This window comes from Eleutherodactylus coqui, chromosome 2 (genome assembly GCF_035609145.1).
Source record: "Eleutherodactylus coqui strain aEleCoq1 chromosome 2, aEleCoq1.hap1, whole genome shotgun sequence".
Classification (NCBI taxonomy): domain Eukaryota; kingdom Metazoa; phylum Chordata; class Amphibia; order Anura; family Eleutherodactylidae; genus Eleutherodactylus; species Eleutherodactylus coqui.
Window position 1 is genome coordinate 48,475,943 of NC_089838.1, and position 16,414 is coordinate 48,492,356.

At 53.5% G+C, this 16,414-nt stretch overlaps 1 protein-coding gene across 2 annotated transcripts in view; it reads left to right on the top strand.

The window, feature by feature from the left end:
* The window catches only part of ETV6 (ETS variant transcription factor 6), a 29,520-nt gene extending 21,947 nt beyond the window's left edge, over positions 1 to 7,573 (top strand). For both annotated transcript variants that reach the window (XM_066590818.1, XM_066590817.1), the window contains exons 7-9: positions 2,233 to 2,375; positions 2,478 to 2,578; positions 6,745 to 7,573. In XM_066590818.1, the coding sequence (XP_066446915.1) occupies positions 2,233 to 2,375; positions 2,478 to 2,578; positions 6,745 to 6,880 (380 nt within the window). In that variant the 3' untranslated portion in view covers positions 6,881 to 7,573. The remainder of the gene's footprint in view (positions 1 to 2,232; positions 2,376 to 2,477; positions 2,579 to 6,744) is intronic.
* The last annotated feature ends 8,841 nt before the right edge of the window (positions 7,574 to 16,414 follow it).

Here is a 16,414-nt window from a genome sequence, read left to right on the forward strand (position 1 = left end):
TCAAAGTCTACACTAACCAGCGGACCTTAAACCGTAGGGATAACACTGTGAGGTGGCATTAGGGGGTGCTGTTGGATTCTGCACTTACGGTAATGTGGGGGGCATTGCTGACTGTAGGGGATGTTACAGACCTTGGGGTAATGTGGGGTCCAGAGCTGACTGTAGGGGGCTGTTATAGATCGTGAGGTAATGTCGGGTGCACAGCTGACTATAAGGGGTGTTACGGACCTTGGGGTAATGTGGGGTGCAGAGCTGACTGTAGGGGGTGTTACAGACCTTGGAGTAATGTGGGATATATAGCTGACTGTAGGGGGTGTTATAGATCTTGGGGTAATGTGGGGTGCCCAGCTGACTGTAGGGTGTGTTCCTCACCCTAGGGTAATGTGGGGTGTAGAGCTGACTGTATAGGGTGTTACTGACCTTGGCGTAATGTGGGATGTATAGGTGACTGTCGGGGGTGTTATAGATCTTGGGGTAATGTGGGGCATAGAGCTGACTGTAGGGGGTATACGGACCTTGGGGTAATGTGGGGTGCAGAGCTGACTGTAGGGGGTGTTATAGAACTTGGGGAAATGTGGGGTATAGAGCTGACTAGAGGGGGTATACTGACCTTGGGGTAATGTGGGGTGCAGAGCAGACTGTAGGGGGTGTTATGGACCTTGGGGTAATGTGGGATGTATAGGTGACTGTTGGGGGTGTTTATTAGATCTTGGGGTAATGTGGGGCATAGAGCTGACTGAAGGGGGTATACGGACCTTGGGGTAATGTGTGGTGCAGAGCTGACTATAGGGGGTATACAGACCTTGGGGTAATGTGGGATATAGAGCTCACTGTAGGGGGTGTTACAGACCTTGGGGTAATGTGGGATGTAGAGCTGACTGTAGGGGGTGTTACAGATCTTGCGGTAATGTGGGATATATAGCTGACTGTAGGGGGTGTTATAGATCTTGGGGTAATGTGGGGTGCCCAGCTGACTGTAGGGGGTGTTCCTCACCCTAGGGTAATGTGGGTGTAGAGCTGACTGTTGGTGGTGTTATGGACCTTGGGCTAATGTAGGATATATAGGTGACTGTAGGGGATGTTACTGACCTTGGGGTAATGTGGGGTGTAGAGCTGACTGTAGGGGGTATTACGGACCCTGGGGTAATGTGGGGCGTAGAGCTGATGGTGAGGATGTTCCTGACCTTGGGGTAATGTGGGATATATAGGTGACTGTAGGGGGTGTTCTAGATCTTGGGGTAATGTGGGCCATAGAGCTGACTGTAATGGGTGTTACAGACCTTGGGCTAATGTGGGATGTATAGGTGACTGTTGGGGGTGTTGTAGAGCTTGGGGTAATGTGGGGTGGAGAGCTGACTGTAGGGCGTGTTCCAGACCTTGGGGTAATTTGGGGTGCAGAGTTGACTGTAGGGGGGTATTACTTACCCTTGGGTAATGTGGGGTGTATAGGTGACTGTTTGGGGCTATTACGGACCTTGTGGTAATGTGGGTTGCAGAGCTATGTTATCATTGGCAGTGGGATCATGAAGAACATGTGGGGTGCTGTGTTTAGGGTGTTGCTATGGACAGTGCGGTCATGGTGTAGGATTGGGTTTGTGGGGTGTGAAGAGTGGTGTGATGGGGTGATGTGTGGGGAGTTTTATGTAGAGGTTCAGGCAATGGGGTAATTTGGGGAGCTGTGGGTTGCTTCAGACATTGCGGACATAGTGTAGGATGTGGGGTGCGGTGCTGAGTATAGGGTTTTTCTGCAGACAGTGGGGTGCAGGGTGTTGTTGCAGACCGTGACATGCTGGGTGTATAGGTCATGTTATAAGATGTGGGGTGCAGCGCTCTGTGTCGGGGGGCTCCTCTGTGAATTGGTAAGAGGCTGTTAAGGGCAGTAGGATCATGGGTCGCCTGTAGGGTGTCACTCCAGACACCGGGGCGATGGGGGGGGGGGGGGTCATTGATGTGTGCAGGATGTTGTTGCGGGTTGCAAGGCCATGATAGAAGATTTGGGGTGCGGTACTCTGTTACATACAGTGGGGGATGGGCTAATGTGGGGTGCAGTGGTTTGTGTGTGTGGGGGGGGGGGGTGTCAGACAGTGGAGGGATGAGATAATGTTTAGGATGTTACTGTGGAGTGCAGAGGGGAGTGTAGCATCTTTTTCCAGAACTGCACCCTGCATGTGACCCATCACCCCAATAAGTGTAGAATGAGGCTTACTGACTCTTTTTGCTCCGCCCCTCCAGACTGCCGGCTGCTCTGGGACTACGTCTATCAGCTTCTCTCTGACACCAGATACGAGAACTTTATCCGCTGGGAAGACAAGGAGTCGATGGTTTTCCGAATCATGGACCCCAACGGTTTGGCGAGACTCTGGGGCAACCACAAGGTGATTCCGTCAGGGCCTCGCCGCTGCTAACCACACTTCCGTCTATCCCTTCCCCCCCCCCCCCCCCCCTTCTTCATTAACTCCTCTTTCCCCAATAAGCAGAACCGAACAAACATGACCTACGAGAAGATGTCGCGGGCGCTCCGCCATTACTACAAGCTGAACATCATCCGCAAGGAGCCCGGACAGAGGCTGCTCTTCAGGTAATGATCCCCCATCCAGACGGGGCCCAATGCACATCTTCCAAGGGCGAGGCACAAACATGGCAGCAGACAATTAGAACGGACTCCATCTTATAAAGTAACAGCGAGAGGAAATATCACTGAGTCACATGAAACGCTGTAGCTGGATTAACTAAACATTATTATGTCAGACTAAAACCTCATCAGGAAGAAAGATATCACATTCTCCTTATCATTAGAAGGAGCGCCAGGGTGGAGTCACCCCGAGAAAGAAGAATGCAACTGCTATATTACTGTCCCCCTAGGTACTAGGATACAAGTAGTCCAGAAACAAATGTGCAGTCCAGGCAGCATAAGATGAAAGACAGACTTATGTTCTTTATTCCTCCATATAGAAAACACCAGCGACGTTTCGACCTGTCAATGGGTCTTAATCGTGCTTGGTGTGCATAGACTCTATGATATATATATACACACAAAGACATTTAAAATTACAAATTCATAGCACCTGCTTGAAGGTGATCAGCCAATAGCATACAGGCTAGTGTTTAACTAGCTCAATGTATGGATGTTACCTTAATAAGGATCATAATAAATGGAGCCGTCCCTGCCGGTCAACCAGGAATGAGTTAAAAGGAGACTCTGCATATCCACGGCTTACCAGAGCTCTAGCGTGCTTGCGCGAGGCACACAGACTATCTCGCGATATCCCCAAGTCAATCTCTTCCGTCCTAATACTTAGCGCGAAGTGCGCATGCGTGAGTCACGAAACCACGTGACAGGTGCGTACATAGATGACGCATCGGCACATGATCAAGCCGAGCCCCTATGACGTAGAAGCACGTGATCGTCACAAGCCGAGTTACATGAAAAGTATGTATAAACATATCAAATCAACTAGAGCGCTCTCAATACGTGTATAACTAACCAGATATGGAAGCCTATAGTCACCTACTATTGTAGGAAAGGAAGCATTCCAATCGGCCGAGATGTTAAGCTCTCAGATGTCGGCTACTGATCAGGTAATTAATAGGGGCTCAGTAACGCAAATATCCTATGCCAGACAAATTATAGACCAACATATTGTAGTGCCCATCAAACACACTATACATGTGTAAATACACAACATGCAGTAGAATACATTCAAAAGAGGCGATATGCATCAAAGGGTGTATCATTCTATTTAGTCAGTGTGGTCTTCATAGAGAACATACACAAATCTATCACTCTCTGAGTGCATCCAGCAAAGACGGAAAGGGGTGGTGATAGAATAAGAAAGAATTCCAGTGGATCCACATGTTGGACGCACTACAACCCAATGGTCTAAACATTAAGTACCAACTCACACCGTATTTGTGATTTTCTATTTGCTAACCTGTTTATTCATTATCTTTTCCTTGTAAAGCTGACCTATACAAACATTCAAAGATGGCACTGCCAGAGTAGTTCCCATGAAGCACTGCTCTCTCTCCTCCTCAGCGTGTGCGCTCCCGACAACGCTGGTCACATGATTGGAAGACCGACGTCATTATAAGAGGCGCACGCTGTTATGGGAAGAGCGATATTGGGCTATGATTGATGGCCGGACATAGCTCTCTCTATCCATGGAAGTCCCCTGGATGCGAGGTGTTTCATCTCACTGCTTGCAATAGAGCTGGCAGCCGCGCAGCCCCAATCAAAGTAATAGGAGAGCACCGCTATATCCTGCTAGATCTGTGACAGATCTGACAGGAGGTTCCTTCATCTCCCCGGCATGTCACAGTGTTTAGTGATGAAGGGACAGGTCTGGGAGATGAAGGAACCTCCTGTCAGAGCTGTCACAGATCTAGCAGGATATCGCAGTGCTCTCCCATTGAAAGTAATTAAAAGTGACCCCACAGTAAAAGTAACCCTGCATGCCCCTACACAGTGCCCCCACAAAACATAGTGAAGATAACATAGTGCCCCCCATGGTTCTGCCACATGGTGCTCCCACATAACATAGTGCCCCTACATAACATAGTGCTCCCACATAGGGCCCCCTACCCGGTGCCCCCACATGGTGCTCCCACAGTGCCCCCACATGAGGCTCCCACATAACATAGTGCCCACACACAGTGCCCCTACATAAGATAGTGCCCACACACAGTGCCCCCATATAACATAGTGCTCACAATAGCAGCAGCAAGAGCAATAGAGCCCCCCCCAACAGTAGCAGCAAGAGCAATAATGCTACCAAATAGTAGCCCCAGCACCCACACGATAGTATCAGCAACAGCATCAGTGTCCCCCAATAGTAGCCCCTGCAGCATCAGTGCCCCCCCCCCAATAGTAGCCCCAGCAGCATCAGTTCCCCCACAATAGTAGCAGCAACAGCATTAGTGCCTCCACATTGGTAGCCTCAGCAGCATCAGTGCCCACACAATAGTAGCCCCAGCAGCATCAGTGCCCACGCAATAGTAGCCCCAGCAGCATCAGTGCCCACGCAATAGTAGCCCCAGCAGCATCAGTGCCCACGCAATAGTAGCCCCAGCAGCATCAGTGCCCACGCAATAGTAGCCCCAGCAGCATCAGTGCCCACGCAATAGTAGCCCCAGCAGCATCAGTGCCCACGCAATAGTAGCCCCAGCAGCATCAGTGCCCACGCAATAGTAGCCCCAGCAGCATCAGTGCCCACGCAATAGTAGCCCCAGCAGCATCAGTGCCCACGCAATAGTAGCCCCAGCAGCATCAGTGCTCACGCAATAGTAGCCCCAGCAGCATCAGTGCCCACGCAATAGTAGCCCCAGCAGCATCAGTGCTCACGCAATAGTAGCCCCAGCAGCATCAGTGCTCACGCAATAGTAGCCCCAGCAGCATCAGTGCTCACGCAATAGTAGCCCCAGCAGCATCAGTGCCCACGCAATAGTAGCCCCAGCAGCATCAGTGCCCACGCAATAGTAGCCCCAGCAGCATCAGTGCCCACGCAATAGTAGCCCCAGCAGCATCAGTGCCCACGCAATAGTAGCCCCAGCAGCATCAGTGCCCACGCAATAGTAGCCCCAGCAGCATCAGTGCCCACGCAATAGTAGCCCCAGCAGCATCAGTGCCCACGCAATAGTAGCCCCAGCAGCATCAGTGCCCACGCAATAGTAGCCCCAGCAGCATCAGTGCCCACGCAATAGTAGCCCCAGCAGCATCAGTGCCCACGCAATAGTAGCCCCAGCAGCATCAGTGCCCACGCAATAGTAGCCCCAGCAGCATCAGTGCTTACACAATAGTAGCCCCAGCAGCATCAGTGCTTACACAATAGTAGCCCCAGCAGCATCAGTGCCCACACAATAGTAGCCCCAGCAGCATCAGTGCCCACACAATAGTAGCCCCAGCAGCATCAGTGCCCACACAATAGTAGCCCCAGCAGCATCAGTGCCCACACAATAGTAGCCCCAGCAGCATTAGTGCCCCCCAATAGCACCCCAAGCAGCAATAGTTCCCCCCCACCAATAGTTGGCCCACCACAAATGGTGACCCCCAATAATTGCCCCAGCAGTGATAGTGACCCTCAATAGTTGCCCCAGCCCAAATAATGACCCCCAATAATTGGCCCAGCAGAGATAGTGGCCCCCAATAATTGTCCCAGCAGTGATAGGGACCCCCAAATAGCTGCTACAGCAGTATTGGGGACTCCCAAATAGCTGCCCCTGTAGTAATAGTAACCCCCCAATAGTTGCCCTAGTAGTAATAGTGACAACACCCCCCTCCCTGACACTGCCCCCAGTACTGATAGTGACAAACCCCCTCCCTGACACTGCCCCAAGTAGTGATAGTGACACTGCCCCCAGTACTCCTACTTACCCTTCAGCTGCGGACCGGTGGACACTCCTGTCCAGATCGGCTTAAGAGCGAACTGTGCATGTGCAAAGAATCTGCCGCGCGTTGCTGAGCCAACAAGCGCTATTGCGCATGCGTGAAGAAACAGACAGGCAATCACGACCCGACAAGCGCTACTACGCATGCCCGACGAAAGAAGAAGACAGAATTTGTTGTAACCAGGATGACTGGATCGTCAACACAGGGAGGGGGTGGTGGGGTTACTCCTGTAGGAAAGTATATTGCTTCTGTATGGCCCATTTACAAAGTATATTACAAAGTGCTTTGTAATGGCCATACAGAAGTGTTACATACACTTGTCACGGCCGGACAACCCATTTAACTGTCTCATTTCTTAGGTTCATGAAGACGCCCGATGAGATCATGAGCGGTCGGACGGATCGGCTGGAGCACCTGGAGTCTCAGGAGTTGGATGAGCAGGTGTATCAGGAGGATGACTGCTCGGCGACGATCTCCTTGTCTCCTACAGGTTGACGGTGTGAAGTTGCTGGCGCCAGCATCGCATGGACTGGAATTGTATATTCTACCTCCAGCGCCAACTAAACACGCGGCTCTGCCCCGTATCGCCCATAAAGGACTTCTCTGGTTAACGCTGGGAGGGAATTGGCGTAAAATAGCCGCATACCGGTACTGTGAGGGCGGCGACTTCTGCGCCAAGACTAGTAAATAGGTTTTGTTTCATATTGTATATTGATGCAGGACTTTTATTATTTGGAAGTTTTTGCACTGGAGAAAGATGCTGCGGACGGCGCGCAGTGACCGGGATCACCGCGGTGGGACACGCAGGATCCTAGTGGCTTCGGGACGAAACTTTCTTTAACCTTTTTGTAAAATATGTACATTGCACTAGTGTCATTTTAACTACGCTTGGTTTCACTTCACTCGCCCTACTGGTGATGCCACTTGCAGCGTCGATGATGTCATCAGCTCCTGTGACATCACTTCTCATCTGCACACCAAGCATCACTTCCTGTTTACAATCAGCATTTTGATCTCCACCTTTGCGCTTTTTTAAGTTCATTTAAGTAAAAAAAAAAAAATACCCGCAGCATCGGATGTACGAGGTGGGGGAGGGGCGACAATTAAGGGATCTTATTTTCTTATTTCGGTCTTATGTATTTTTTTATTTTTAACAGTTGATTTGTGATTAAAAAAACGGAACCTGAATCGCGGTACTGTGAAAAGACGTGCAGATTGCCTCTTAATGTGTTACTGAGCAGCAGTGATATCGCTGAGCCTCCACCAATCCAGTGCTAGAGAGTGGTGACATCATGGAAAAGGCAGGCTATCTGCTGCAGAGTGGAGTGGGAATGGCAAAACCCAGGAGCTATTCCTCTTTTTGCCCAATGCGTGGCGCTGTGGGCGTTAAATCCCTCCTCCCTCTATCCCGCCTGAGCCGCTGATCATTGGGTTCTTTTGCTACATCTCAGCGACCTTCCATACAGGATATGTAAGCCCAAGAAAATCAAGTGTCCTCTGCGCTCCTCCGCCCAGACGTCCTCTGCGCTGCCCCCCCCCCCCCTGCGCTCCTCCGCCCAGACGTCCTCTGCGCTGCCCCCCCCCCCCTGCGCTCCTCCGCCCAGACGTCCCCTGCGCTGCCCCCCCCCCCCCCCCCTGCGCTCCTCCGCCCAGACGTCCCCTGCGCTGCCCCCCCCCCTGCGCTCCTCCGCCCAGACGTCCCCTGCGCTGCCCCCCCCCTGCGCTCCTCCGCCCAGACGTCCCCTGCGCTGCTCCCCCCTGCGCTCCTCCCCCCAGACGTCCCCTGCGCTCCTCCGCCTAGACGTCCCCTGCGCTGCTCCCCCCCCCTGCGCTCCTCCGCCTAGACGTCCCCTGCGCTGCTCCCCCCTGCGCTCCTCCGCCCAGACGTCCCCTGCGCTGCTCCCCCCTGCGCTCCTCCGCCCAGGCGTCCCCTGCGCTCCTCCGCCCAGGCGTCCCCTGCGCTCCTCCGCCCAGACGTCCCCTGCGCTCCTCCGCCCAGACGTCCCCTGCGCTCCTCCGCCCAGACGTCCCCTGCGCTCCTCCGCCCAGACGTCCCCTGCGCTCCTCCGCCCAGGCGTCCCCTGCGCTCCTCCGCCCAGACGTCCCCTGCGCTCCTCCGCCCAGACGTCCCCTGCGCTCCTCCGCCCAGGCGTCCCCTGCGCTCCTCCGCCCAGGCGTCCCCTGCGCTCCTCCGCCCAGGCGTCCCCTGCGCTCCTCCGCCCAGGCGTCCCCTGCGCTCCTCCGCCCAGGCGTCCCCTGCGCTCCTCCGCCCAGGCGTCCCCTGCGCTCCTCCGCCCAGACGTCCCCTGCGCTCCTCCGCCCAGACGTCCCCTGCGCTCCTCCGCCCAGACGTCCCCTGCGCTCCTCCGCCCAGACGTCCCCTGCGCTCCTCCGCCCAGGCGTCCCCTGCGCTCCTCCGCCCAGGCGTCTCCTGCGCTGCTCCCCCCACCTGCGCTCCTCCGCCCAGGCGTCCCCTGCGCTCCTCCGCCCAGGCGTCCCCTGCGCTCCTCCGCCCAGGCGTCCCCTGCGCTCCTCCGCCCAGGCGTCCCCTGCGCTCCTCCGCCCAGGCGTCCCCTGCGCTGCTCCCCCCACCTGCGCTCCTCCGCCCAGGCGTCCCCTGCGCTCCTCCGCCCAGGCGTCCCCTGCGCTCCTCCGCCCAGGCGTCCCCTGCGCTGCTCCCCCCACCTGCGCTCCTCCGCCCAGGCGTCCCCTGCGCTCCTCCGCCCAGGCGTCCCCTGCGCTCCTCCGCCCAGGCGTCCCCTGCGCTCCTCCGCCCAGGCGTCCCCTGCGCTCCTCCGCCCAGGCGTCCCCTGCGCTCCTCCGCCCAGGCGTCCCCTGCGCTGCTCCCCCCACCTGCGCTCCTCCGCCCAGGCGTCCCCTGCGCTCCTCCGCCCAGGCGTCCCCTGCGCTCCTCCGCCCAGGCGTCCCCTGCGCTGCTCCCCCCACCTGCGCTCCTCCGCCCAGGCGTCCCCTGCGCTCCTCCCCCCCCCCCTGCGCTCCTCCGCCCAGGCGTCCCCTGCGCTGCTCCCCCCCCCCCCCCCTGCGCTCCTCCGCCCAGGCGTCCCCTGCGCTGCTCCCCCCCCCCCCTGCGCTCCTCCGCCCAGGCGTCCCCTGCGCTGCTCCCCCCCCCCCCTGCGCTCCTCCGCCCAGGCGTCCCCTGCGCTGCTCCCCCCTGCGCTCCTCCGCCCAGGCGTCCCCTGCGCTGCTCCCCCCTGCGCTCCTCCGCCCAGGCGTCCCCTGCGCTGCTCCCCCCTGCGCTCCTCCGCCCAGGCGTCCCCTGCGCTGCTCCCCCCTGCGCTCCTCCGCCCAGACGTCCCCTGCGCTCCTCCGCCCAGGCGTCCCCTGCGCTCCTCCGCCCAGGCGTCCCCTGCGCTCCTCCGCCCAGGCGTCCCCTGCGCTCCTCCGCCCAGGCGTCCCCTGCGCTCCTCCGCCCAGGCGTCCCCTGCGCTCCTCCGCCCAGGCGTCCCCTGCGCTCCTCCGCCCAGACGTCCCCTGCGCTCCTCCGCCCAGACGTCCCCTGCGCTCCTCCGCCCAGACGTCCCCTGCGGTGCTCCCCCTGCGTTCCTCCGCCCAGTGCATCCTGTGCACTTTCCTGAGCTCCTCTCTGGCGAAATGCGGCCACACAATCTCCAATGCCTGTTGGTGTATCTGACTGCAGTACGGTGCTATTTTGTGTACTGTCCTATGAATCCTCTCTTATCTTCAGGTTGGACCACAAGGTGGCACCATATAAATATTCACAGTTCATACAGAGGCAGAGCAATTATACCAGAAAAGCATCATACTACATACCAGAGCTGCTGCAGACCCTCACACTACAGACCAGAGCTGCTGCAGAACTTCATACTACAGACCTCAGCTGCTGCAGAACCTCACACTATGCATCGGAGATCCGGAAGAACACGATACTGTACACAACAGCTGCTGCAGAACCTCATACTACACACTCGAGCTGCTGTAGAACCTCATAATGCTCAACCAGCTGCAGGAAAACCTCACACTACACCCCTCAGCTGCTGCAGAACTTCATACTGTACACGCCAGCTGCTACAGAACCTCATACTACACACCTCAGCTGCTGCAGAACCCCACACTACACACCACATCTGCTGCGGAACCTCATACTACATACCTGTACTGCTGCAGAACCTCATACTGTACTCCTGAGCTGCTGCGGAATCTCATACTAAACACCACAGCTGCTGCATTACATCATACTACACACCTGAGCTGCTGCAGAACCTCATACTGTACACCTGAGCTCCTGCAGAATCTCATACTACACCCCACAGCTGCTGCAGTACCTCGTACTACGCACCTATGCTCCGGAAAAACCTGCAGCCTGTACACAACAGTTGCTAAAGAACCTCATATCATTCACCTGAATTGCTGCAGAACCGCAGACTACACATCACAGCTGCTGCATAACCTCATACTACACACCTAAGTTGCTACAGAACTGCATTTTACACACAGCTACTGCAGAACATGCAGAACCACTCACCTGAGCTCCGAAAGAGCCCGATGCTGTACACCTGAGTTGCTGCAGAGCCTCATAATTTACCTCAGCTGCTGCAGAACCTCATAATGCTCAAACAGCTGCAGCAATAACCTCACACTACATACCTCAGCTGCTGCAAAACCTCATACTGCACCCCTGACCCGCTGCAGAGCCTCATAATACACACCTCAGCTGCTGCAGAACCTCATACTACAGCGCACAGCTGCTGCAGAACCTCATACTGTACAGCTGAGCTGCTGCAGAATCGCATACTACACATCACAGCTCCTGCAGAACCTCATACCATTCACCTGAGCTGCTGCAGAAACTCATAATACACACCTCAGCTGCTGCAGAACCTCAGAATGCTCAACCAGCTGCTGCAGAACCTCATACTGCACCACAGCCTCTGCAGAACCTCATACTACATACCTGAGGAGCTACAGAGCCTCACACTACACACCACAGCTGCTGCAGAACCTCACACTACATACCTGAGCAGCTGCAAAGCCTCACACTACACAACTGAGCTGCTGCAGAACCTCATACTGTGTACCTGAGTTGTTGCAGAATTGCACACTACACACCACAGCTGCTGCAGAACCTCATGCTACACACCTGAGCTGCTGCGGAGCCTCACACTACACACCACAGCTGCTGCAGAAGCTCATACTGTGTACCTGAGTTGCTGCAGAACCGCACACTACACACCACAGCTGCTTCAGAAGCTCATACTACATACCTGAGCAGCTGTGAACCCTCACACTACACACCTGAGCTGCTGCAGAACCTCATAATGCTCAAACAGCTGCAGCATAACCTCACACTACAAACCTGAGCTGCTGCAGAGCCTCATAATCTACACCTCAGCTGCTGCAGAACCTCATAATGCTCAAACAGCTGCAGCATAACCTCACACTACACACCTCAGCTGCTGCAAAACCTCATACTGTGTACCTGAGTTGCTGCAGAGCCTCATAATATACACCTCAGCTGCTGCAGAACCTCATAATGCTCAAACAGCTGCAGCATAACCTCACACTACAAACCTGAGCTGCTGCAGAGCCTCATAATATACACCTCAGCTGCTGCAGAGCCTCATAATATACACCTCAGCTGCTGCAGATCCTCATAATTCTCAAATAGCTGCAGCATAACCTCACACTACACACCTCAGCTGCTGCAAAACCTCATACTGCGCCCCTGAGCCGCTGCAGAACATCATACTACAGACCTGAGCAGCTGCGGAGCCTCACACTACACACCACAGCTGCTGCAGAACCTCACACTACATACCTGAGCAGCTGCGAAGCCTCACACTACACACCTGAGCTGCTGCAGAACCTCATACTTTGTACCTGAGTTGCTGCAGAACCACACACTACACACCACAGCTGCTGCAGAACCTCATACAACACCTGAGCTGCTGAACAACCTCCTACTACACACCTGAGCTGCTGCAGAGCCTCACACTACACACCACAGCTGCTGCAGAACCTCATACTGTGTACCTGAGTTGCTGCGGAGTCGCATAATACACACCTAATATTATACCTAATATTTCTAGACACTATCAAGACCGGAGTAGTACCATTGGACTGGCGCATTGCCAACGTGGTTCCAATTTACAAAAAAGGGAGCAAAAGTGAGCCTGGTAACTACAGGCCAGTAAGTCTCACTTCAGTAACGGGAAAAATTTTCGAGGGGATTCTGAGAGACGCCATCGATGAGTACCTCAAGGAGATTAAGGGAATAACTCCTCACCAGCATGGATTCATGAAGGGTCGCTCATGTCAGACAAATCTGATCAGTTTCTACGATGAAGTAAGCTCTAAGCTGGACCTGGGAGAATCTATTGATCTTGTATATCTGGACTTCTCTAAAGCCTTTGACACCGTGCCACATAATAGGCTAATATACAAAATGAGGCAGCTCGGACTGGGTGAAAACGTGTGTAAGTGGGTAAAAAATTGTCTCAACGATAGAAAGCAGAGGGTGGTAATAAATGGCTCATACTCTGATTGGACCACAGTCGCTAGCGGGGTGCCACAGGGTTCAGTATTAGGCCCCACTCTGTTCAACATATTTATTAATGACCTGATAGAGGGGCTGCACAACAAAATATCAATATTTGCAGATGACACAAAATTATACAATATAATTAATGCAACGGAAGACAATGTGCGGCTACAAACGGACCTGGATAAGGTGGGGGCTTGGGCAGAAAAATGGCAAATGAAGTTCAATGTTGAAAAATGTAAGACTATGCACATGGGCAGGAGGAACGGATGTCACCAATATTCACTTAATGGGGTACCGCTGGGGAAAAGTGATATGGAAAAGGATCTGGGGGTATTAGTGGATAATAGACTAAACTGGAGTAACCAATGCCAGTCAGCTGCTGCAAAGGCAAATAAAGTCTTGGGGTGCATTAAAAGAGGTATAGGGGCGAAGGACGAGAACATTATCCTTCCACTATATAAGGCACTTGTCAGGCCTCACATGGAATACTGCGTACAATTCTGGACACCGGTGCTCAGGAAAGATGTTACGGTATTGGAGGGGGTTCAAAGAAGGGCAACTAAACTAATACATGGAATGACGGGACTGGAATACCCAGAGAGGCTATCCAAATTGGGACTATTTACTCTAGAAAAAAGAAGGTTAAGGGCGCCCACCCACTGGCGTTTTTTTACCTGCGTTTTGCGTTTTTCCTGCACAGGCATAGAGATAACGTGTTCCTGTCCACTGGCGTTTTTTTTGCGTTGCGTTTGCGTTTTTAACATAGGAACTGTCAGTTGCATATGTGTCCTTATTTTTCTCCTAATGCACCCATGAATGTCAATGGAAATTCACGGAAAAGCCGCGAAAACGCCGCGAAAAACGCGCAGAAAAATCGCGGGAAACGCGGCGAAAACGCTGCGTTTTTTCCCCGCGGAAAACGCAAACGCCAGTGGGTGGGCGCCCCAAGAGGCGACCAAATAACCATGTATAAGTACATGAGGGGACAACAAATGGATCTCTCCCGCGATCTGTTTACACCCAGGACCACGACAGTAACAAGAGGACATCCGCTACGATTAGAGGAAAGTAGGTTTCATCACCAACACAGAAGGGGATTCTTTACTGTAAGAGCAGTTAGACTGTGGAACTCTCTGCCAGAGGAAGTGGTGATGGCAAAATCCATAGAGGAGTTTAAAAGGGGACTTGATGTCTTTCTGGAGAAGAAGTATATTACAGGATATAAATATTAGGTTAAGTGTCAATCCTGGTATACAGGCAGGTAGGAACTATTAGGGGTTGATCCAGGGAACAGTCTGATTGCCATTAGGGAGTCGGGAAGGAATTTTCCCCCCAAAAGGGCTAATTGGCTTCTGGCCTTGGGGTTTTTTGCCTTCCTCTGGATCAACACAGTAGGATAGACAGGCTGGACTAGATGGACAATGTCTTCATTCGGCCTTACATACTATGTTACTATGTTACACCTCAGCTGCTGCAGAACCTCATAATGCTCAACCAGCAGCAGCAAAACCTCACACTACAAACCTCAGCTGCTGCAGAACCTAATGCTGTGCACCTGAGTTGCTGCAGAACCGCACACTTCACACCAGAGCTGCTGCAGAACCTCATGCTACACACCTGAGCTGCTGCAGAACCTCATACTACACACCACAGCTGCTGCAGAAAATCATACCACAGCCGCTGCAGAACCTCATGCTACACACCTGTGCTCCGGAAGAATTTAATACTGTACACCTGAACTGCTGCAGAACCTCATACTACACACCTGAGCTGCTACAGAAGTGCATATTACACAGCACAGCTGCTGCAGAACCTTATAGTAAACAACTCAGCTGCTGCAGAACCTCATACTACACACCTGCGCTGCTACAGAGCCTCATAATATACACCTCAGCTGCTGCGGAGCCTCATAATGCTCAGACAACTGCAGCATAACCTTACTACACACTGAGCTGCTGCAGAACCTCATACTACACACCTGAGCAACTGCAGAACCTCATACTACACACCTGAGCTGCTGCAGAACCTCATACTACACACCAGAGCAGGTGCAGAACCTCATACTATACACCTGAGCTGCTGTGCAGCCTCATACTGTGTACCTGAGTTGCTACAGATTCGCACACTACACACCTGAGCTGCTGCAGAACCTCCTACTGCGCACCTGAGTTGCTGCAGAACTGCACACTACACACCTGAGCTGCTGCAGAACCTTATAGTACACAACTCAGCTGCTACAGAACCTGCACGATACAGACCTGAGCTGCTGTAGAACCTCATACTACACACCTGAGCTGCTACAGAGCCTCATAAAATACACCTCAGCTGCTGCGGAGCCTCATAATGCTCAAACAACTGCAGCATAACCTTACTACACACTGAGCTGCTGCAGAACCTCATACTGCACACCTGAGCTGCTGGAGAACCTCATACTACACACCTGAGCAGCTGCAGTACCTCATACTACACACCTGAGCTGCTGGAGAACCTCATACTACACACCTGAGCAGCTGCAGTACCTCATACTACACACCTGAGCTGCTGTGCAGCCTCATACTGTGTACCTGGGCTGCTACAGAATCGCACACTACACACCTGAGCTGCTGCAGAACCTCCTACTGCGCACCTGAGCTGCTGCAGAACTGCACACTACACCACAGCTGCTGCGGAGCCTCACAATACACACCAGAGCTGCTGCAGAACTTCATGCTACACACAACAGCTGCTGCAGAACCTTATACTACACCCCTGAGCTGCTGCAGAACCTCATACTACACCCCTGAGCCACTGCAGAGCCTCATAATACACACCTCGGCTGCTGCAGAACCTCATAATGCTCAACCAGCTGCAGTAAAAACCTCATACTGTCCACCTGAGTTGCTGTAGAACACACACTACACACCACAGCTGCTGCGGAACCTCATACTACACACCTGAGCTGCTGCAGAGGCTCACAATACACACCAGAGCTGCTGCACAACCTCATGCTACACACCTGAGCTGCTGCAGAACTTCATACTACACACCACAGCTGCTGAGAACCTCATACTACACACCTGAGCTGCTGCAAAGGCTCACAATACACACCAGAGCTGCTGCAGAACCTCATGCTACACACCTCAGCTGCTGCAGAACCTAATACTACACACCACAGCTGCAGCGGAACCTCATGCTACACACCTCAGCTGCTGCGGAGGCTCACAATACACACCACAGCTGCTGCAGAACCTCATACTACACAGCTGAGTTGCTGCAGAACCTAATACTACACACCACAGCTGCTGCAGAACCTCATACTGTACAAGTGAGCTGCTGCAGAATCTCATGCTACACACTTCAGCTGATATAGAACCTCATACTACATACCTGAGCTGCTGCAGAACCTGTGTAAGGTTATGCACATGGGCAGGAGAAACAGATGTCACCAATATACACTAAATGGGGTACTGCTAGGGAAAAGTGATATGGAAAAAGACCTGGGGGTACTAGTGGACTGTAGATTTAAC